Source organism: Corythoichthys intestinalis, chromosome 6 (genome assembly GCF_030265065.1).
Source record: "Corythoichthys intestinalis isolate RoL2023-P3 chromosome 6, ASM3026506v1, whole genome shotgun sequence".
Classification (NCBI taxonomy): Eukaryota; Metazoa; Chordata; class Actinopteri; order Syngnathiformes; family Syngnathidae; genus Corythoichthys; species Corythoichthys intestinalis.
In genome coordinates this window covers 55,497,083-55,521,065 of record NC_080400.1, presented here as the reverse complement: position 1 = coordinate 55,521,065, position 23,983 = coordinate 55,497,083, and the positions used below count along the sequence as shown (strand labels likewise).

At 40.1% G+C, this 23,983-nt stretch overlaps 1 protein-coding gene across 1 annotated transcript in view; it reads left to right on the top strand.

The window, feature by feature from the left end:
* The window catches only part of relt (RELT TNF receptor), a 53,248-nt gene extending 29,770 nt beyond the window's left edge, over positions 1-23,478 (top strand). Inside the window, exons 7-11 of the mRNA XM_057838701.1 lie at positions 13,273-13,341; positions 13,456-13,534; positions 17,931-18,314; positions 18,392-18,520; positions 18,687-23,478. Coding sequence (XP_057694684.1) covers positions 13,273-13,341; positions 13,456-13,534; positions 17,931-18,314; positions 18,392-18,520; positions 18,687-18,690 — 665 coding nt within the window. The 3' untranslated portion in view covers positions 18,691-23,478. The remainder of the gene's footprint in view (positions 1-13,272; positions 13,342-13,455; positions 13,535-17,930; positions 18,315-18,391; positions 18,521-18,686) is intronic.
* Positions 23,479-23,983: the final 505 nt, after the last annotated feature.

Genomic DNA, 23,983 nt, shown 5'->3' with positions numbered 1-23,983 from the left:
ATTGTCAACATGGGTAAACCTCAACCATGAGAGACAGAATGTGGAAAACAAACCCAGAAAATCACATTGTTTGATTTTTAAAGAATTTATTTGCAAATCATGGTGGAAAATAAGTATTTGGTCAATACCAAAAGTTCATCTCAATACTTTGTTATGTACCCTTTGTTGGCAACAACAGAGGCCAAACATTTTCTGTAACTCTTCACAAGCTTTTCACACACTGTTGCTGGTATTTTGGCCCATTCCTCCATGCAGATCTCCTCTAGAGCAGTGATGTTTTGGGGCTATCGTTGGTCAACACGGACTTTCAACTCCCTCCTCACCCCGTGGTGTAAAATTGATAACAAGAATGGTGAGCAACAGAGTTTGCGCTAGACATTTTTGTTGTCTGTCATTTTGACTGACAGGGTCATTAAAAATCCGGTCATAATCTATTTTTACCCGTCACTTAAATTTTTAAAATGATAATGATGACATATTCAATAGTATTTAGTTTTCATTCATTTTTAATTAATATTGTAACGCTTGCTTGGCGGCGAAAAATTAGACACGGAAGTCGTGGTATTTTTCTCCCTCTTTTTACTCTGCTTACCGCCAACAACACCAACAAAACAACAACTCCACCCCCAAAGAAAAAGACGCAACTATATAGACCCCAATCACCAACGTCACACAATGATCTTAATTGTGGTTGTCAGCCCAAAATCTTCTAAATATATATTAAATGCATCTTAACAGATATAAAATGACTACTACATAGTCTGTGGTGATCGTTTGGTGCCCAGATTTCTTGTCGAATTACAGCAGTCCATCTCGCTCTCCTTTTCGGGTCTCTCAGAATACGGTAGAACTTCAAGTCTCTCCGTTTATCTTCTCTGTTGCTGCAACCAACCGCCACACACACCTTCACCATTTTGATTATTACTGTTAACGAGCAGAAAAACACGCCGTAATAGGAGGCATGTAATGTGTAATGTGTAAACACGACGAGCTGACGGACAATATGGCGGCTCCAGTCAGGGGGGCGGAGTTATGACGTCATTTGATTGGGGTCTATACACAGGCGGCAATCTAGTCCACCAATTGGATGACGCGCTGGCACACCGGGTGCACCAATAAGAACCTCGCGTTGATGTGTCAATCACGGTGCCGCCGCAAGACCCTGGTGACGCTACAATATTCTGACAGAATAGCCAACGACGTCGTGCATTAAGAGAGACAATAGCTAATTAATATGCTCACTCGCCACCCTGTGGTCTGGGGTGTGAATTGCAACCTGTCAAAGACGGAAAATATTCGGTTAACGCGACCCCTGGTGAGCAAAAATCCCAGAACCACACGGGGGGACTTAGTGAATGACCTACAGAGAGCTGGGACCACAGTGACAAAGGCTACTATCAGTAAACACAATGCGCTGCCAGGGATTCAAATCCTGCACTGCCAGACGTGTCCCCCAGCTGAAGAAAGTACACGTCCAGGCCTGTCTTCGGTTCGGTAGAGAGCATTTGGATGATCCAGAAGAGGACTGGAAGAATGTGTTATGGTCAGATGAAACCAAAAAAGAACTTTTTGGTAGAAACACAGGTTCTCGTGTTTGGAGGAAAAAGAATACTAAATTGCACCATACACACTGTGAAGCATGGGGGTGGTAACATTATGCTTTGGGGCTGTTTTTCTGCATAGGGACCAGGACGACTGATCTGTGTAAAGGAAAGAATGAATGGGGCCATGTATCGAGAGATTTTGAGTGAAAATCTCCTTCCATCAGTAAGGGCATTGAAGATGAGATGTGGCTGGGTCTTTCAGCATGACAATGATCCCAAACACACAGCCAGGGCAACAAAGGAGTGGCTTCGTAAGAAGCATTTCAAGGTCCTGGAGTGGCCTAGCCAGTCCTCAACCCCATTGAAAATCTGTGGAGGGAGGAGAGTCAGTGTTGCCCAACGACAGCCCCAAAACATCACTGCTCTAGAGGAGATTTGCATGGAGGAATGGGTCAAAATACCAGCAACAGTGTGTGAAAAGCTTGTGAAGAGTTACAGAAAACGTTTGGCTCAGTTATTGCCAACAAAGGGTACATAACAAAGTATTGAGATTAAGTTTTGGTATTGACCAAATACTTATTTTCCACCATGATTTGCAAATAAATTCTTTAAAAATCAAACAATGTGATTTTCTGTTTTTTTTTCTTCCCCACATTCTGTCTCTCATGGTTGAGGTTTAACCATGTTGACAATTACAGGCTTCTCTAATATTTTCAAGTGGGAGAACTTGCACAAATAGTGGTTGACTAAATACTTATATGCACCACTGTGTAAGTCCATGGTTCTGTAAAGAGATGTATCACGAAAGATAATAACTTAAAGATAAAGTCAAAGCTTAGAGCTTTTTTTCAGGCATCTATTTTGGTATACATAAAATGGTGTTGATTTCCTCGTGAGGTGCTTTTCTTATGTAGTCATCACCAGAAGTAGGGCTATTACAATATATAAAAAAAAGGGAAATGGATATGCTCCCACCAGGAATCGATATATTATTTTAAAAAGTCACTGTTTTAAAAAAAATGGAGCCAAATGGTTGCTACCAGAATCTTCCATTAGAATAGTGTCAGTTTCCACTAGACATCCAATTCATTTTGACCGGATTGTACGTTTAGCGCCGTCAAAGACACTGAAACCAGAGCGTTCGCAGCCAGTCATGTGGGCATTTACAAGTCAGTTTCATTTACATTTTAGGGCATTTACAGGTTATTTCCTGTTGATTTTGAGTCACTTTCTATTCATTTTGGGACATTCTTTAAGTCACCTGCTTATCAGTAGGGCTGCATCTAATGATTATTTTTATAATCGATTGATCGGATGATTAATTCAACGATTAATCAAGTAGCTTCACAATTTAAATGGAAGTTTTAGGCATGTTGTAAGTAACCATGAAGACAAAATGGATGACTATATGGATGACTTTAACCTTTAAAAATATTTTTTACAGCATCCTGACTTAACTGTAGTCTACAACTGTACTATTTTAAGTACATCAAACTTGTTAAAGTTTTAAATAAAGCTGAGTAAAAAATATAAATATCTCAGTACACAAATAAGACAAAAGTCTGTTCATTTAAATGGAAAAAAAAAGTGCTGCCGATTGACACTTTTTATCTTGTGGGCAAAGCGCTGATATAAACTGTGTCAGCGATTTATTCATTTTCTTTAAACAAATTAAACAAAATCGAATGAGGAAGAAGACTATAATGAATTAGTTTCAAACAGTGGTTTATAAATCCAATTCAAATCCAATTTGAAGCACTCCTCTTGTATGACAATTTACAGTTTGAAATGGAGCTTGTGTTGAACGTGACTCCACAGATAGCAAAATATAACTGGAGCGGACATGTGCCAGATGTACTGCAAATTTCGGCCCAACTTCGTAAAACGGATCCGTCCCAGTGTCTTTTTGAACAGTGGCCCAAACTTAGTAGGGAATCCCTTGCCGGATCAGCAACCAGTTTTGGGCCAAAATTGGTCCAAAGTAGTAGACACGACACTAATGTATGACCCGGATATGGCACACGTTGCCCCATCTGGGCCAGATTTGTATCAAAACAGTTTTCAATATTAAATTTGGGTCCATTTTGTTCAATGTATCATACAGTAATATGTTTATATTGCAAATTAAATTTGCCTTTTAAAAACAGCACTGACAACACTTTGTTTTCATGGCATTTAATAATGCTAACATATTAATGCATGTTCTTGATTATGGGGACATCTTGTACTGTCATGCAGCCCCATCAACTCTTCAACAGTTAAACCCGGTTTATCACAGTGCACTACGTTTCATCACACATTTTCTGCACTCATCATTGTACCCTGTATCAAAACGTTGGTTGGTCGTCAGTAAAGTCAAGAAGAAATATCCACATCATGTTATTCATCTACAGTACAGCTGTCAAACCGATTCCAGAAAGGGCCAAGTGGGTGCTGGATTTTGTTCCAACTGATACCGTGCAGAGAGTTTAACCAATGAAATTCCTACTGAAACAAGCAGCACCTGACAAAGTTTAACTGATTACACATGTAAAAGATCTGATTGGTGAAAAGGTGTCCTTTTCATTGGTTGGAAAGCAAACCTGCACCCACTTGGCCCTTTCTGGAATCGGTTTGACACCTGTGATCTACGGTATAAGGCTTTACTGTGCAAACTTCCTAACTACCTCACATCTCTCCTGTCATTCAAATCCAGTAACTACAAAACACGATCATCTAACTACTTAACCCTAAACATCCCACTCACGTGCACTAATGTTGTCAGAACTGGCTTTAGTTACAAAGCTCCTCTTAAATGGAACCAATTACAATCTACTCTTAAACTACAATCATTCATCTTGGTGACTTTAAATCTCTTTTGTTTGATGTTTTTACTGATTATTGTAACAGTTTCAGTTAGTGCATTTTGTGTTGTTTGATATTTGTGAATGTTTTTTTGTGCTCAGGCCTCTCTTGTAAAGGAGATATTAATTTTAATGAGACTTCCTGATAAAATAAAGATTAAATAAAAAAAGTAAAATAAAATAAATGCAACATACATCAATAAAACGTTTTTTCACAAAATATTTTAATTGGAACAAGCAATTTGACATGAAAGATGACCCATTTTTAGACTAAACATATTTTATTTGTTATGGTTCTGGGGTAACGGGGGACCTAATTCATTGACGATGAAGCGGAGGGGTAGATAGTGTCCTAATAATCCGGCGGGTAGTTTGGTGATTGAACAGGTGAACAGGCAGGCAGGCGTTTTGCCAGGCAAGCAGTACAGGATTTAGGGGGAAAACACAAAAATTAGCTCAGTATCAGGATTACAACATTCTTTGTGAGCTAAAGGCACATACCTGTAGGAGAGTTGTTGATCTGGCAATGATGTGAAGCCAAGGACCGGTTTAAGTAAGCTGCTGATGATTATCAGCAGCACCTGGTCCAGGCTCCCCCATCTGTGCAATCAAGGTGACAATTAAGCAAAGTGACACAAATACACAAACACAAGGAGGGGGGGGGGGGCTCAGTTTGAATATTAGTATTTAAACATTGAAATATTTACAGCAACACAGAGTAAATGCTTTCTCCCTCCATATGTTGTTATGCAACAAATTTTGAATTACTTAACTTGCAGATGTGGCAGATTACTTGAATACACCGGCCATTTTATTAACGTACAATTGAATAACTTGTTTAGCAGTCAAGCAGTGACTTCAAAACGCAATTATGACCTTGAATAAAGCACTTACCATACAAATTTGCCGTCCGCTGATGTGTCGTGACTCCTGCGTGCTCTTCTGTTTAGTTGCCTTTAATGTGCGCGTCGACAGTGACGTTACATGTCAACCGTTAAATTTCAGAGTTTGAGCGCGTCAGGTCTGCACAGTCTGCCCCGGAACAGTGTGTAAACTATCATTTGGACTGTCATGGTACTGATCCGGGCAGCATCTGGCGCACTGACGTTAAGCGGGTGTGATAGCTATGCGGATCTGGTGAGCCGAGGCCGGATCCGGCACACAGTCGCCTGCTATTGGGGTCTAAGCTGTTATATAAGTGGGTTTATGTATGTGATTTCGTTATAGAAAGAAATTAGATAACTTTACTATCTAACAATAAATTAAGTGCTAATATGCGTCTCCAAAACAATACAAACGGAAACTTAACACATTGATTGGCATAATCGCTAACTATCTTAGTGCTCTGTGTAGTAACGTCTCATCAACAAAGAATACAAACAATACAATTGGCTTCATTTACTCATCTCTGACGGAGGCACATTGGATCAACAACACAAAAGACGATCAACTCTCGACATTTCGTAAAGTTATTGATTTAGCAACCCAACCTGAGTGTAGCAGACTAGCAGTGAACTCTCTCTCTCTCTCGCTAATCACTGGAGTGCACACAGCCTCACATTACACACAAAGACCCAAAAGGGACTGCTCATAGCTGCCAGCAAAAACTGATTGTCAAATTCGTTGGCAACTGTTGCGGCCTTACTTTTCAATAACCTAAAATCAACAGGATTCCTGTTCTGGTATATACCCCAAAGGGAAAATGAAGTGACTGAAAATCAATGGAAATGACGTGAAATGACCCACAATTAACTCATTGCCTGGCATTGACTGCCACTGACGTTCATAGACATCCAATCTTGACGTGGGAGGTCGTTCATTTACTGCCACCCTCACAAATTTGACGTCTACTAGTAATAAACTCATTCCAGTTCACAGCAGAAGGATGAAACTAGCTTGTTTTTTTGTTTATTAGTTTGTTTCCGTTTATTTATGCATCATTCAAACTATATAATACATACAATTTACAACCATATACTAGTACAGTATATGTTTATACAATTAGATGCGCGAAAAAGGATACTCCAAGGAAGCTTTTGAAAGCTTTAAGTAGGGACCCGGTTTTCCACAAATATGATATATTGGCCAGATATCTTTAACCTTGTGAATGTGGACATTAGTTGTTTTAAGAATATTCGAGAATGTGAATGCATCAATAATTGTTACATCACCATTTAGTGAGATCGTTATCGTGAGCCTTGTATCACAAATCGTATCATATCTTGAGGTACCAGAGGTGCCCACCTTTAATCAGAAGTGAAAACTTTACTCATACTGGCTTGGCCAACCAAGTGAGGAAGATCTAGCTTGCAGTTAAATTTGTTTTTTGCAGATACAATATAGAACTGATGTTTGTTTTCACATAGTAGAATTTAGCTGTGGCTTAAGTCAAAAATGTATATAACAGAAGGCCTGCAAAATACCTTGTAAGATGTATGATGCCTTCACCATCACGGAAATCACCAAACCCCAAGCTTTTTCAAAAATGTTTGAAAATGGAAAAAGATGGGAGAGTGAAATATATTTTTAGTTTTAATATTGTTTCTGTAGGAGGAAAAACATGACGCAAACATTCTTGTAATTCATTAATATTGTAATGAAGTTAAACTGGCTGTATCGTACAACATAGTAGTCACGTGGTGCGTCATTCTCTCAAGAATTCATTGCAGAGAAAATAAACATTTACCGTATATTCCTCACTATAAGTCGCATCGGAGTATAATGGCCTATTTTAAAACCGTTTTTCATGTACAGGGCGCACTGCATTCTAAGGCGCAGTAGTAGTAGTAGTATATTGGTTGGCGTTGCGTTATGCATCCAAAAGATGGAGCTGAGCCAAACGGAATGTCATGCCATGATTTACTAAGGCGCAGTGGCGGCATTTGAGAAAATTGAAGGCTTTTAGGTGCGCCTTATAGTGCGTAAAATACGGGAATCACGAAGGCTGTATTTGTAGCCAATTTAGTCATTTTCATAGTAGGCTAATATAGATACATACAGCTTGTGTTGCCTTCAATATAAGCAGGGGTTAATTTGTGCCAGATCCTGCTGGAACAAGATCCGGCACCTCTTGATTTTGGCATCCCTGTGTTCCGGGACTTATTTGGGCAGATCCAGCAACTCTCGTGTATAGAAAATAATAATAATATATGGACCGGCGATATCCGTGGCTCGTTTGTCGTCGCTCCTACATCCGGTCTTCCTTCGGGAAGGTGGTGTAGTGTATAAAAACACAGAGACGCCTCGGATGGCTGTTGCATGGAGACTTTTTTTTAACTAAACAAAAACCAGCGGGGGACAGTCAGGCATTCAACACCGCGTTCCCGCGGAACTCTCCTTTTCGCCCCCTCTCTCTCCCTATTACGCTCGCCCACTTCTTCTTCTATGCCAAATTGGCAATGCCGGTCACACTGAAACGGGACAGCGGCCCCTTGGTGATGGCGGTAACAATGTTGTTTATAAAAATTGAACGTCATTTGAAAGACTTAACGAGAGATTTACGAGAACTTGAGATTTGCTGCAGCCAGGATCAGAGTATAGCCTAAATAATCATAAATTGTTGTCATAACATGTTGAATTTTATCTGAAATTGAGGCTTGTAAGTCCCACAGCATGGCAAGTGGGCATTTGCGTGTTGTTTTCAGCACCATTTTCTGCCTATGTCCTGGGACCGTTGCCCGTCTCGTCATCCCTGTGCTGTCATATGTACTTTGCGTTCCGGCACCTTTATGATTTACAAACTAAGCACTGAATAAAAGGCTTATATCAGGCTTTAATTTTTTTGCGGCACAAGACATATTTGTTTTTTTGCTCCAATTTGGCTCTTTCAACATTTTGGGTTGCCGACCCCTGCCCCAGGCCTTAATACCTGGTGTTTTTTATATGTGAAATGTTATTTGTAACTCAAGCTGCATGTATTAGTCTGCTTTAGTGCAGCAGCAGTAGTGTGGAGGACAAGTAGTTGATGTGCGCGTGTAAACAGATTTGCTCAGATGAGCTGGCTCCTGTCTTTCACCTGGTGGCACAAGCCGTGACAGCTGATGAGCCATACGTTTGTTTTTTTTACGAAGACGTCAGAGCCAGAGCACAGCTGCTCTTGACAAATGTCTCCTATATAAGCACACGTGAAGCAGAGTGCGGACCTGTCCTTTTAGACAACATTCACTCAAGGAATTATTGATTTAAACTGATATATCAAGCAACATAATGGATCCCTAAATGATACTATAATCGTGACAGGTAAGACATCAAGCTTTAAATGAATTGCTTGTAGTTTGTTGATAAAGGACCAAAACACAAAACACATGGTTTATGGTTTGTTCTCATCCTCTTGTGTGAATGTTGTTGTGAAACCTGACCTTTTTCTAAAGTCCCTGAACTAAAAGCAAACTCCCCAAGCTTGTTCCGTCTCTTTTATCCATTCAGCAACACGTCAACCTCTTCTCACATGAACATGACACTCCATCCTTCCCTCGTCTCCTTTCCCAGCTGGATCAATAATTCAATTAGAAGCTCACCTCATGGTTTATGTCTCCTCTTTCATCCCTTTTTTTGAAAGCTTTTCTTGTGCTGTGCTGCTCTGTCAGTGTTGAGAAAAGAAAGTGTCTAGTAAAAGTGCCTAAAGCTTTGAAATATTTGTTTTGGCTTGGCCTTCTCTGGTCATTTGTATTATGTAACTGCGGTTGCATTGTATATGTTTGGCCTTTGCTACAGTGTTCTGTACATTGAGTTCTGACTCCAGCACATGTCATTTTGAGCCCTATGGGAAGGCCCACGGGGAGGATTTACAGTTAGGGCAAGCTTAGTTCAGCACAACTCAAATTCCACATTGCAGTGTAGTTATTTGTTGAGTTGTAGAACAAGTTGTAAAATGAAATACTAAGTGTTGGAGTTGTACTGTCTGCTAAAACAGGGGAAACTTATTGTGGTGTTGCACAGGACTTCGTTTGAACTAGGGCTTCAGCTATTGATTATTTAAGTAATCGATTAATCTGTTCATTGGTTAGTTCGAATAATCGACTCATCGGATTACAAACATTTAATGACTTCTCGATTAAATTTCGTAAAAGGAAAGAAACAAGTGTTTATTCTTGCAATAATATGTATTTTGGCTTGCTAAGATTGTACTTTCAAAAGAGCATTAAATGTGAATACAAAATAGAAACCCTGAGTGTTTCCTCAACCTATTCAGAATTGCACTTTCATTAAAAAAAAATTAGAATACCAGAGCTTAGGCTCAAATGGTACAAAAAGTAAATGAAGATCTAAGTATAACAAAAGAACAACTGGCTAACTTGCATAGCAAAAATCCACTAGCTTAAATGCTAAAGTTTAAAAAAAAATTTTTTTTAACAAAGCTCTTAGCAAATCGTTCAAACACATATTCCCACAATTTAAAAAAATATATACTTCTAAACAAAATTATACATTCGTAAACAAACATATAAGCTTAAACATTAGAGTTATGTCATATCTACTCTTGCCACTAGATGGGAGTGTATCCGCCCAAATCAATGAAACTAAATGCAAACATTTTCAAAACAAACCATGACAACGCCACTCTAAACGAATCCTCGAAGCAGCAAAATTTGATTTGAAGCTTTTTCTAATTGAATTACTCGAGTTAATTGTTGCAGTACTAGTTTGAACTCGAGTGCAAATTGACACTGGTGTTCTAACAGCAACAATCCTTGATGGAGAATAACCTGTTTTTGTGGCCTAACGACACTTGAGCACACGTGAGACACATTTGGCCTTACATGACACCAGGACACACTCCCAACGACATCTGAAGTACTCAACTGATACGATGCCTGAGAAGTACACACACAGAGGTGGCCTCACAAAAATGAAACATACACCGATTGACAGCGGCCTAACAAGACAGATCAAAGAACACGCGATTGAGGTCTTGCAGTCAAATAGTACTGGTGCAAAGTTATGTCGTAACAGAAATGGGCCATCACCCTACTATATCCACAAAGTTTCAGAAGAGTGGAATTAGTCAAAATGCTGAAGAATTTTTTTCACTCCAATACATGCGGTCATAAATTTAACGTATTATTGCTAAATATATTGTGATGCCCCACTGGATGCTTTAATAATGATAAATGTGACAACTTTAAGGTTCTGTGAAAAGAGAACAACTTCAACTGAAGTTATAGAAAAACTATATCCACAAAGTTTCAGAAGAGTGGAATTAGTCAAAATGCTGAAGAATTTTTTTCACTCCAATACATGCGGTCATAAATTTAACGTATTATTGCTAAATATATTGTGATGCCCCACTGGATGCTTTAATAATGATAAATGTGACAACTTTAAGGTTCTGTGAAAAGAGAACAACTTCAACTGAAGTTATAGAAAATAAACGTCCCATTTAAATAATATAAATTGAAATGAGCCAAAATGTCCATAATAACATAAAAGGAATCATTCACAATTAAATCACATTTACAGTAGTTACCCTAAGGAGTCACTCAGGGGCGACCAAAGCATTACCACTACAGGTAGGCAAACATAGGACATGCCAATGTAGTGACAATCCCCAACTTTCTTGTTTTCGTCAACGATGACGATAGCAAAAAATTTTCGTCGACAAACAATTTTATTAGGGCAATGACGTGACGATGACGAGCTAAAAACTTGTCTTGGGAGACTAAAACATAACGAGACGAATGTCAGGTCCTGTCTGACGACATGAGAACAAGATGCAAATGCGGCATAGTTTCTGTCATATCTTCACAATGTGTGATTTTTTTTTTTTTTTAATCGTATGTGTAGTTAGCCTGCATTGCAGCATTGTTTGGTCGTGTCACTCATGTGACGCGATGTGCCCCCCTGACCCGCCCTGTCCCACACACACACACTAACCGGTGTCTTCTCCAGGCTCCAGACTTGCTTGTTTTGAAACAAATTTGTTTTCCCATATTGGCTAGAGAGGATATGCTGTGTTGCTTTAGCCTTTAAAGGTCTGTGCTGAGGGATCATCACACATGAAATATAACTTGTAGCATTAGCATAGCGTTCACGTTAGCATTTAGTATGTCGAGCGTCATCTTAAAGTCTTGGATAACTTTTTTTTTACAGACAGTTTGTGACATCCCGGTGGGTTTAGTTAATTGAAAATAATGTACTGTTTCCTGCTGAGTGTGCATTCTCATCACGAAGATGACTCTGTGCTTGTCTGTCAATGTTCATTTAAAACTGTGGGAAACATTTATTTATTTTTGGACTAAAACGTTTAAATTTTACAGACGAGAACATTTTGAGTAATTGTTGACTCAAACTTGACAAAATTGACTAAGACTAATAAGTATTTTAGTCCTAAAGACTACGACAAAAATTAAAAGGGCTGCCGATAGCAACACTGATTCCCAAGATGCATTTTGCTGGGCTTTTGCACAGATTTTTGCATTTTATTGCTTTCCTAGTTTTCTTAGTGACTATTTCTTTCTGGTAATGCAGTAGTTATATGTCATTATTTTTTCAATCATTTATTGTTAATTTAATTTTTGCTCTATGAATGCAAATGGTTTGCTCACATAACAACTCCCAAGATGGCCAGTAAGCATAAATGCTGTGCTAAGCTGTGAGAAGCCTTTGTGCAAAGGCAGAACATTTATTTTGAAGGTAACATGCATACTGACCCAAAATCGATAATGAAAAACCGCTATCGTTATTATCCAATATCGTTTTATCATGCATTTATCGGCCGATATTATCGGACAAATAATATCGGCCGATAAATGCACACAACCAGTACAACAGTACACAACTGTTGTATAAAGTGAAAGTCAAATATCACAAACGCAAACATAAAATAAACTATATAGAGTCAGATACTGTATATAATTAGGAGTGGGAACCTCTTGGTACATCACGATACGATACGATTTGCGATACAAAGCTGATGATTGATACTGTTGTTTCTATTCTTCTCCGATTTTCTTCTTTCGTTTCTCTGCTCCAGAAGGAAAAATTCTTTTCGACATATTCGTGTATCTATTTTCCAAGCAAGTTTGAGTACCAATCATCGCAAAGCAGGTTCAATGTCACTCCCCAAGGTTGCCAGATTGTAATGTCAAGAAAATGGATGTTTGCATAGATAAACGGCAATGCGCGCCACATTATTCACGATGCTCTATTAACAACGTATACAATGAGGTTGCCAGATTGGGGCCCCCTCATGGTGGACCCTAACCAGCTGCATAGTCTGCGTATAGGCTGGGCCGGCCTTCCAATGGTTAATAAATGGGATGTCACTTCAATTCATGAGCGAGCCTGTGAGCGAATACTTTTGGCTATTATTTTATTGTATGGGAAGAACATTTTTGAATGCACTCTCTTTTTCTAAATTACCCTAAAAGGCTACAAACCACATTTATTAACAGCACTCTGCTTAAAGATTGTTTTGCGAAGTATTTTCCATTCCATGCTTTGCTGATCTCGCTTTCTTCTCAGCTCTGCTTTACTGGTTTTAAGGGACAGTCAGGGGGTTGCCATGGAGACATCCTTTATCAGTCTCATCATGTGCTGGGGCATAGTAGCCCAGCAATGACATGCTGACATGACTTGTTGAATGGGGCTTGAAACTGTAGCTACCATTTATTCTTTGTATGAGTTATGAATGAAGTACATTATTACCCTCTGTTAACCAAACACATCTGGGATTGTGGTTGATTGGGCATGCTTTGTAAATACTGTTTTTTGTCACGGACTAAAACTTTTTTTACAAGCCCAAAAAGAATCAAACCTCCTCAAAATGAAAACATAAATGCATGCACATAATTACATCAGAAAGTATATAACGAATATTGATTACACAAAACGGATTTAGAACACACTAAGTGTTTTTTAAAATCTGTTTTTTACTCGTGTTCTAGGTATTGATTATGCTGACCTGAATGAAGACACTATCGGTGTTCTAGTCCGCCTGATAACTGAGAAAAAAGGTGAGTGATTTTCTTTCAGTCTTCCTTTTATTCCACTATGAAATCGTTTTCCTTGTAGTTTTTCAATTTTGAGTGGAATGTTAGTAATTGGTTTTCATTAACCATTAATTTCAGAAAATGCTGCTGCATTAGAAGAACTGCTGCAGGAGTATGAGAGCAAAGAGATGGCGCTGAACAAAGTCTCATCAGTCAAGTATGTACACACACAAATGGATAAAAAACATGGCGGAGAGGTTGTATGTCTTCTGAAATTTATTTCTATGATTTTTTTCTTGTGCAACAGCATTTAAAGGGTACCACAAATAGAAAGACATTCTTAAAAGATAAATGTTTGTGCGAGTTATCATATATTGATATTAAAACGCCTCTTAATGTTTTCGTTTTAATAAAATTTGCAAATTATTTTAACTAGTTAGTCTCCATGGTTGTTGACGTTGCAGGGCGGTGACGTCAAATGGGCACGCTGCCGGGCTTCCACCGTGTTACTCATTAACTACATAAACAGGTGCCAATTCTGCCCATCCAGTTTGAACCCGAGCGGAACAATGAAAGGGACAGCAAAAAGAAAATGAACAGGAAAGACGGGATGAGACGAGTAGTGTTCATGTGTCAAGTTCGCTAGTGAAACCACTCTCCTGCTCTAGTGACAGAGAAGGAGAGTGTTTGATGTCAAAAGTAGTTTGCAGATCTTCGCGGTAAACTATTGTGTGATCCAACTTATTCCAATATTTTTATTATGGAGATAGTAAGTATCCAGAGCTGTCTTGTGCTTTACATATGATAGAGGTATACAGTAAAACACAGCATATTGATTAAGGTTTGCAGATACCCCATACAACACAGCACACGAAAACGTTGATGCAGTTTGCCTCTACTGAGACGTCTAATGACGTCTAACCTTATTTTTGTCACGTGAAAGCGCTGTCCAGACATATCATCCTGCCGGTGTTCCCACATTTTTCAGATGTTGCTCCCGAAGCTTGCTTCCCAGTGAATAAGCGACAAGGAAAACTAATAAATGTATTAAACTTAGTTCGATTGCTGTTTATTTGTATTATTTTCTGCCCAACAAATTATAATGACACCTTATTTTGCACATTGAGATTTTGGAAAATGGTGAGGTGGTGTAAGGCAGAGACAAAAGCGACTGGACACACGCATTCAAATTCGTAGCTTGGACCGCGCCGTTTATTGGCATAAGCTTCGGCAACTCCTCCTTCACAACATGCAATTAAACATAAGTATCATATCGTGAAAATACAACAAAAATTATCTCTCAAAAAATAATGTTCACAAAAAGAAAAGTGCTTCAATCTGTTTTAACGAGGCTCACACAGTTAACAACAATGCAAAGAGAACTGGTGTTCGCAAATTCACAATCAAAACAAATATGCAAAATACACATAAAACTTACTCAGACTTTGGTCAAACTCTGATTACACATTTTAGCAACTCGTTTAGCTCAACAAATACACTGGATGGCAATATTTAGTCACAATATACAAACTATGATGCTGGGTGCCATTATCGATGTCTTACCTTCACAACATATAATTGAACATTAGGCACAATGGACTCGCACTGGGGTGTAAAAGGAACACTACGGTGTCAGTCAAGGGACGAAACGCACTCATTGGCTTGATCACGAAACCATTTAAAACTCTCACTGACAACTTGTGCCGTATTTAAATCACTACACTACATAGTTAAAGAGTGACACTTTTGAGGCAGCGTGGCCATGTGACATCACCGCTCTGGGACGTCAAAAACAATGGCGAGCAACTTGGTGATTTTGGTTTCAAATTTTACAAATTTTTAAAAACGAAAACTTGAAGAGGGGTTTTAAAATCAAATTATTATAACTCGTACTAACATTTACTTTTAAGAACAACATGTCTTTCTATCCGTGGTTCCCTTTAAGTCAAACCTCCAGACTATATTTGACTTACAAGGATCTATTTATCTCCAATACTGTATAGGGAGTCCTCAGGTAACGATGTCTAGGACTTATACCATTTCTACTTTAAGACGCTCATGACTCTTCTGCCATTTAGCCCCAAGCGCAAGTTTCTGCTTAGCACTTTGCATTTTTTGCACTCTTTTTATCACATCTAAGTCCAGCCAAAAGAAAAGCAATTACCATGGAAACGAAGCTTAACATCATAAAAAGAACATAGAAAGGAGACACACCAAGAAACATTGCTAAAAACTATAAATGTGACCGAAAATTCGGCCCAAAATAGCCAAAAATGTATTAGCGGTTTTTGGTTTTGAAGACCGAAGGTTTACCACCAAATAGTCTGAAGAACCTTGGTCCTCTTATGATGACGTCATCAAAATAAAGCCAGAAGCAACACACTTGCTGACACTATCTCGCTAACACCACTGGCTCACAGTCAACATGTCCGCAGTTTGGAAGTGTTTTCCAAACCACAAACATGTTGGCGCTCTACAAATTCCTTGTTGGCTATGAGCCAGTAGTGTTCGCGAGATAGCGTCAGCAAGCGCATTCACACTATTTGGTGGTAAACTTTCGAAAACCATTTATGCATTTTTAGCAATTTTCAGCCGATAGTTTTCAATGCCGAATTTTCGGTCACATCTCTACCGATCATGCATTTTCAGTTATTTTAGGCCGATAGTTTTCGGCGCCGAGTTTTAGGTCACATCTGAACCAAAGACTAATGATGCGTTTAGAGTAGATTGAACTCATACCGTCCCAAAAAAGTGCTTTGCTTGTCACTAAAAGCAGTTTTTAAAAGCAGACCTTGCGTCGTCAACAAAGTCTGTGAAACCAATCTTCCGGTTCAGGTTAATCAAAAAGAAGGACAACAATGTAATGAATTGTATGGCATATCCACTTCAGGTTGCAAGGTTGATGTGTTGAGTGTTGTATTTTCTGGGCTGTCCCTAAACGCACCACATGTCTGACTGAAGTGAGAGAGGAAGGGCTGGACGAGTTCGCCGGAGCATGAAAGCTGTTCTGGTTTTGTTTTGTTGGCGTTACAGTAGTCGTGTTCTGTGCTTACGGTTGCAAATAAACCACTGAAAACCTTAACACTCCCTCCACCTCTCAGCAATAATGCTACGTGCAGCATCTTATTTATTTTATTATAATGTATTTTAGTTGTTTTATACAGAGTATTTTGACGAACATTTCAAGTTTTTGTGAGGAAATTCGGGTTATGTCCCCAGCGTAGGAACTGAACTCAGAATTCGAAGACTCCCTATACTAGTAGGAGTTGTTTTGATCTTCAATACATTTTGTGAGTAGGTAATATACAGTATGTGGAGCTTTATTCCATCATGCAAGAAAAAGACATTTATTTCGTTGTTTACTGTATTTTCGCGACCATCGGGTGCACCGTAATAAAAAGAGCAGGCTCATTTTCGGGTGATATTTTTGTATTTAACACACACACACAAGGCGCACCACATTATTGGGCGCATGAAAAACATACGCTAGCATGCGCGCCAGTGCCAGCGCACCAAAACTGAGTTCAGTTGTACTGACGTTGTAGAATTTAAGAAATTCCTCATCTTCTGTAACTGATATGAACAGCTGGGCTAGGTCTCCATCAAACACAGCAGGTTCTCTATCGTGGTCGTCATGGTCAGTGTCCTTGCCGTGCGTCTCCTCCTCCTCAGAAATGATTCCGGCTTTGGCAAAAGCATGAACAACAATGTAAGCAGACACCTTAGCCCAAGCATCCACAGTCCATTCGCAAATTGTGATGCAACTCACCCGGCGCTGCCTCCCAGTCTTAGTATAGCTGTGTTCGCCAATCGTCATCCATTGCTCCCACGCTGCTCGCAGTTTGACTTTGAACTCTCGGTTTTCACCGATGTCCAGCGGTTGGAGTTCCTTCGTCAAGCCTCCTGGAATGATGGCAAGCTCCGAGTTTGTTTTTCACAGCAGGTGTGAGATGGGCGCGCACGGAGTCACAGATTAACAGGGATGGTAACACAAATACGTCCGGTCGCTTGAAGTAGACTTCCCTCAACCACTCCCTCATCTTCTCGTCCATCCAGACTTTTTGATTAGCCTTCACAATGACTCTGTGGGAAACTTTTCTTTAGCCAACGTCTTCCTCTTAAAAATCACCATAGGTGGCAATTTCTTTTTGTATCGTAGGATAGCCTTCAGTTTGAACTGGGCTTTTGAAGCGTGCCTCTTCGCAGTAGGTGCCATTTTCGAGGCGCCAAACCAATGTTGTTTAGCCTAACACACACACTCGAATGTTATAGCTACTGGGGACACGCCCCCTATCACACGGAACCTTCTCCCTTTAAAGTTCTCATGCAGCTCTCACCTATGCCTTTTCAAAAATTGCTCAGTCAGACACATTTTGGTATTCATTCCATTCAATAGGCGCACCACATTATTAGGCGCACTGTCCATTTTGGAGATTTTTTTTTACTTTTAGGTGCAACTTATGGTCATGAAAATGTGGTACTTTTCTACAAAGACTGAGAAAGTTTGGCATGCAATAGTGTAAAATGTGCAGCTACTGTATGAGTACATGACATTCATTGATTTAAATATATATATATATATATATATATGTTACCCCTCTTCTCCCATTTAGGTTTCCAATGCTGTCTCCCCTGTCCTCATTCTGCACCCTTCCCAGACTTTGCCCCCATCAGTCACACCTCCACACAATCTCCGGCCTCTCTGGATTAGGACTAAAGCACGACTACCGTTGCTCCCGATGTGCCCAAAAAAAATGGCCCACTCTCCTCATACCCCCTCTGGATTCCCTTAGAGATCCCTGTAAACCCCCACAGACTCTTCTCCTTTCCTCCCGGAAAGCATCCACTGAACAGAAGAGAGCCCCCCTGCTGACAGGAATGTCTGTTAACACTCCACGTATGCAACCTGTGATGCCAAATACGGTGCAGGAGACCGTGGAGGGCAATGAAGCAAAGGAATGGACTGAGGGGGGCTTGAAAGTTCTGTCTGTGGGAAGGTGAGGGTTGTTGCTGCTACACAATATTTCAGCAGTTTCATGTGATACAATATAAGCATGTTTTCTTTTCTTACCAGATTTCAAGTGGCTCAGATTCCTGAATACAAACCAGTCATAGAAGAAACGAGGGCCCCAGTCCAGGAGCAACGTAAATCCTTTTTTGGTGGGATTCAGTTTTCGTCATCTACATTAGCAGGCCTCATGAGGTATGATATCATCTTTTTTTTTTTCAGTTCTTAGTTGTAAGTTGGCGCCTGAACAAAATGTTTTTAGTACTTTTAATCAAAATTACACATGTATGAATTTCCTCAAGCCCAATTCTTGGATATGTCATGTTTAAAACTCAACATAATGACACAAATTGTGTTTCAGGTGACTGAAGATACTGCACGATAATACTACCTCTGCAAAGGGCAACCACTACCGCAGGCTTGCAGCACGACACCAACATTTAACCAACTGTTGCAAGGGAGTGTTTCATGAAGAGCAAAATGAAACAAAAAAGAATGAACAGCATGAAGCTAATCAAAAGATAAAATGAGGATAAGAACTTAAATTGACTAGAGGGGTTTATGCTATGTTTATGGATTAGCAGCTGTCATTGCTCTGCACTTTAAGGGCAGGCGGGAGGAAGAATACATCATAGTGTTTGAACTTCCATAACAAAACTCAAGTAAACTCTCATGGTTATGCAATAGACACTTTCTTCTCCGTGTAAGGGGAGAATAACCCTATGGGTGAAAAGATCATGTGCGTAAACATTCATACAGTGGTATGAAAAAGTATCTGTACCTTTAGGAATTTCTCACATTTGTGCATAAAATCACCATCAAATATGATTTATTCTTTGCCAAAATCACACAAATGAAAAAACAGTGTCTGCCTTAACTACAACCACCCAAACATTTATAGGTTTTCATATTTTAATGAGGGTAGTATGCAAACAATGTCATAAGGGGGGAAATAAAGTAAGTGAACCATTAGATTTAATATTTTGTGGCACCCCCTTTGGCAGCAATAACTTCAACCAGACGCTTCCTGTACCTGCAGATCAGTCTGGCACATCGATTAGGACTAATCTTGGCCTATTCTTTTCTACAAAACTGCTGTAGTTCAGTGAGATTCCTGGGATGTCTTGCATGAATCGCCGTCTTTAGGTCATGCCACAGCATCTCAATGGGGTTCAAATCTGGACTTTGACTTGGCCACTCCAGAACGTGTATTTTGTTCTTCTGAAACTATTCTGAAGTTGATCTACTTCTTTGTTTTGGATCATTGTCTTGTTGCAGCATCCATCCTCTTTTTAGCTTCAATTGTCTGACAGATGGCCTCTAGTTTTTCTTCAAAACATCCTGATAAACCTTTGAATTCACTCTTCTATTAATGATTGCAAGATGTCCATGTCCTGAGGTAGCAAAACAGCCCCAAATCATAATGCTCCTTCCACCATGCTTCACGGTGGGGATGATCAAGCGCAGCCCATCCCTCCTCCCGCAGCCCAGCAAAGAAGCCATCGCCCCCCCCCCCCCCCAACCGGACTTCAGGGATGGCAAAAGGGGACGCATCACCAACCCCACGCCTACCCCCACCCGGACCACGAGCCACAGCCGCAGCACAGTCCCCCAACCAGCACGGCACGCCGCGGGACTCCCAGGTGCCCACCAAGCCCAGGGCAGGGCAGGGTCCCCCGCCGGTGCAGGCAACACCCAGCCGATACACCGGCGCCCAGACAGCAACCCGGAGCACAGGGCGGATATCCAGTCAGAGAAGAGAGGGGAACGCCGAGGAACCGCCACGGGGCGACGCAAGATCGGCGCCCCGACAACCCACCCCCCACTCGCGGGGCCGGCAGCCCAGGCAGAGGGGTGTCCACGCCCCAGGAGCCACGCCATAGGGAGAAAGTGGGGGACCCACCTACCACCCTATTACTGTGGCTGCCAGGTTCCCGGCTGGCAGCCATCACCCAGCACCGTGATGGGATTGTGAGGGGAGGGTAGTGCAATGTATGCATTAAAATAGGAGAGCTTGGCTTGGGGCAGTGGGACCGCAGCATGGAATTTCTACCCAGCCGCCCGTCCCACCGCCCTTTGCCAGAGCTCTCCTGTGGAGAATGGTGTGTGTGGTGCGTTTAAAAAGGTGCAGGAATGGCGGGGCCTGTCGTGAGGAGGTAACCGTGAGGCATCCGCCCCAACAGGTCCCAACCATCCCACAACCTTGGTGTGTAATGCATTAAAAACAGGGGGGAGCCGAAACTCTCCCCGGAGAAATGTATGAGTATGTAAGTGCAAGGGTGGAAGATATTTACAGTGCCGAAGTGAGAAGTGCGTGGCGCGGGCGTGGCCCCGTCCACCGGAACCACCGGCCGCAGGGCGGGAAAAACACCAGGGCCCCCGATCAATTCCCACCCCAGACCACCCACGGCGCCTCCGAAACTGCCCGACTGCCCGAGCACCCACCCCGCACTCCGAGCAGGTGCTATGCTAAGCGCTGGCAACCAGGGTACGTCCACCCCACCGGCAAGGGACAGCAAGCCCTACCCAAGGCTCTGAGGGCCCCAAGAGGCCCCGTCGACGACCCCACCAGCAGGGGGGCAGCAGCGGTCGCAGCGGCCCAGAGAGGCGGACAGGGCGGAGACAGACCAAGGGGACAGAAGCGCACCCCCCTCTAAGCAACCCCATCCAGACTTTTAGAGATGGTTTTGTATCCTTTCCCAGCTTTATACAAATCAACAATCCTTGATCGCAGGTCTTCAGACAGCTTTTTTGACCGAGCAGTGATGCACATCAGACAATGCTTCTCATCAAGACATTTCTTACCAGGTGTGTGTTTTATAGTGGGCATGGCAGCTTTAAACCACTCATCAGCGATTAGGCACACACCTGACTTAAAATGTTTGGTAAAAATTGGTTTCAATTGCTCATTAAGTCTTCTTAGGCAGAGGGTTCACTTATTTACCATGCAAACAATGACAGAAGGAGAAACCCTTGTGTCATTGTTTGCATGCTAACCTCATTAAATTATGAAAACCTGTTTGGGTGGTTTTCGTTCAAGCAGACTGTATTTTCATCTGTGTGATTTTGACATAAATCACATTTGATGGTGATTTTATTCAGGAATGTGAGAAATCCCAAAAGGTTCAGATACTTTTTCATACCACTGTATAGTTAGTGTGCAAATGACCATCTGGTAGTTTCAAACTATACCACAACAGCAGTTGGGTAAGATGAAAAGAAATAAAAATAGTGATTAATATTGCCTCTTAAGCTTCTGCGTTATCTGGGTGTTTAGTCATGCCTAGATAAATGAGTTGAATAGAAAGTATTTACATCTACTCCAATTCATGGGACAGTCCAGATTTGGAGGACATTTTACGACCCCATCAAATTTGAAATAATACACATGCAAAGTATGCAAAGTAAATTTACTTGTCTTGAGATGAAGTCTAAAAATAAAAACCAAAACCTTGAGAAATGAAGGATGGAAAATAGTTTTAAAAATACCAAGCTGTCTCTCGCAACTGTAGGAACGTCTGATTTGATAAGCATCTTTCAAATTATTTGTTGAACATCTGCCCCACAACATGCATGGTAAAAGAGCAGTTTTCCAAAATAATGGATAGAGCACATTTTCGTCTGTTTTTTAAATTCTATTGTTATGCATACGATTAGATTAAGACAATTTTTTTTTTTCTTATTTACGTAAGTAAGTCCTCTAGGTCATCAGTAACAGCTAGCTATACAACTAACTTTTTTTCCTAAAATAAAGTTAACATTAGTCTGACACTTGCAACACTTGATCTAGCCTTTGCTAGCTAGTTTATTCCAAATTATTGATGAATATGTAGCAGAAAGTCAGAAAAAGGAAGGTTTATTTTTGGAGAATTTCCAAGCTCGAATGTCGTCCAATGCTTGAAAGACCCCAATATGTTTTCAAATTCAGTTTTTGAAGCATTCTGCATGAGTGAATCACGAGAAAAAAAAAGTTACATCAGTCTTTGTACCCAAAAAAAATGAAAAATGAGTATGTGACGACAGGTAGAGTATTTCTATGATGTTATACATTTGACATAACTGCGCGTACAAAAACATCAATGTTAAGAAATCAAAGCATTAAATTGCAGCAGTCAGATACTTGAACAAGTCATTCGTTAATCAAAACTCGAACGCTTGCATTTTAAAAGATTAATATGTACATATAAAGAGGTATGGAAAAGGTTTGAGCACTCCAGATTTTGCACCAGCAATTTTAGTTAAACAAATCATTGGAGACAAACAGTAATATTTGAGAAGTAGTGAAGGAAAGTGTGCAATTATTTCAACAGAAGAAGTTTTGTATAAATTGGGGCACCCAAACAGAATTTATTTTGCAAAAATAACAGCCTCTAAACACTTTCTATACCTTCCAAAAAGGGTGTATATTTTGAAGAAATGTTGTTCCATTCTTCTTAACAAAACATCTCTGCTTATCTGAGATTTTTCTTAGCCTGCCACTAAAGGCCCTAATTAGGACTGTGCTTGTGGTCGGTGGTATATAGTACTAGTACACGTACTTGTTGTACAGTACACCATAGCCTTCACTATCAGTTGACGGGACACGGGGCCTATCCGTAGGGGGCCTGTTCTCAAAAACTTGAAATTCAAATATTTTCAAAACCAAAGCCGCTAGCGACCTAAAACCAAAACAGACACTTGAGCCATTTCATGAATAATTGAAGTTGAAATTTTGCATATTGTTTCTTCAACTGAAATTGCTGATCCATACAACCAGATTTTTTAAATTGAAAATGACCAAGGGTGCCCAAACTTTTTCATCCAACTGTATTTGTAAAATGTTTAACTTATTTCCACTCATAACTTATTTTTACATCTTCAAAAGAACTCACGTACTGTATATTTATGAAATGTGATTGCTGAGGGTTTAGTGGTTTTAGTTGACAACTACATCATATTTTAGCACTTTTAATGCTTTTTTCACAATGTTACTAAGAATATGACAACACATTGAAAGAATGTGTCTTTCAATCAAGATCATGCTTGTAACTTACATTTTTCTGTCTTGCATGTGCTCAATCTGAAATTGTTGCTGGACATTAAAAATGCATCTCAGTGTCACTTTTGGGTTAATGTATATTGTCATTGTTGTAATAAACGGAGGGAATTTTTAATGCCTTGTTTTTTGAAGGTAGTTTTCATTTCGAGATGTCTTACTGAGGATGACAAAAATGCAGCAGTGTACATTAAAAGCCATACAATGCTTTATTGTCGTGGTCTGGGAGTCTGAAACCAGTGGTAGTTTTTAATGGTTCGGCAGTATCGCCATCTAGCGGTAAACGTGTACTATTGCACAGATTTTGTCTGGTACTTTCATCGATTCGGCATAACAACAGAAGGTAAACCACTTTAATTCGAGCGGTTACTTTTGGCCGTTTTGAAAGTTTTTTAGGAAACAATTTTGTAGATTAGACTTGTAATATTCATACAAAAAACAATAATGCTGAATTTTACATTCTTGTACGTGAAAACGTGGAAAACAAAGAACAAATCGGAGAAACGGAGAAAAATGAAAGTTCAAATTAAATGTAACTGACCCAAAAACATTTTAATCAAAAACTATCAGAATCGATTTATTAATATGATAAAGTTTTAAAGTATATATCAAGTACAACATAA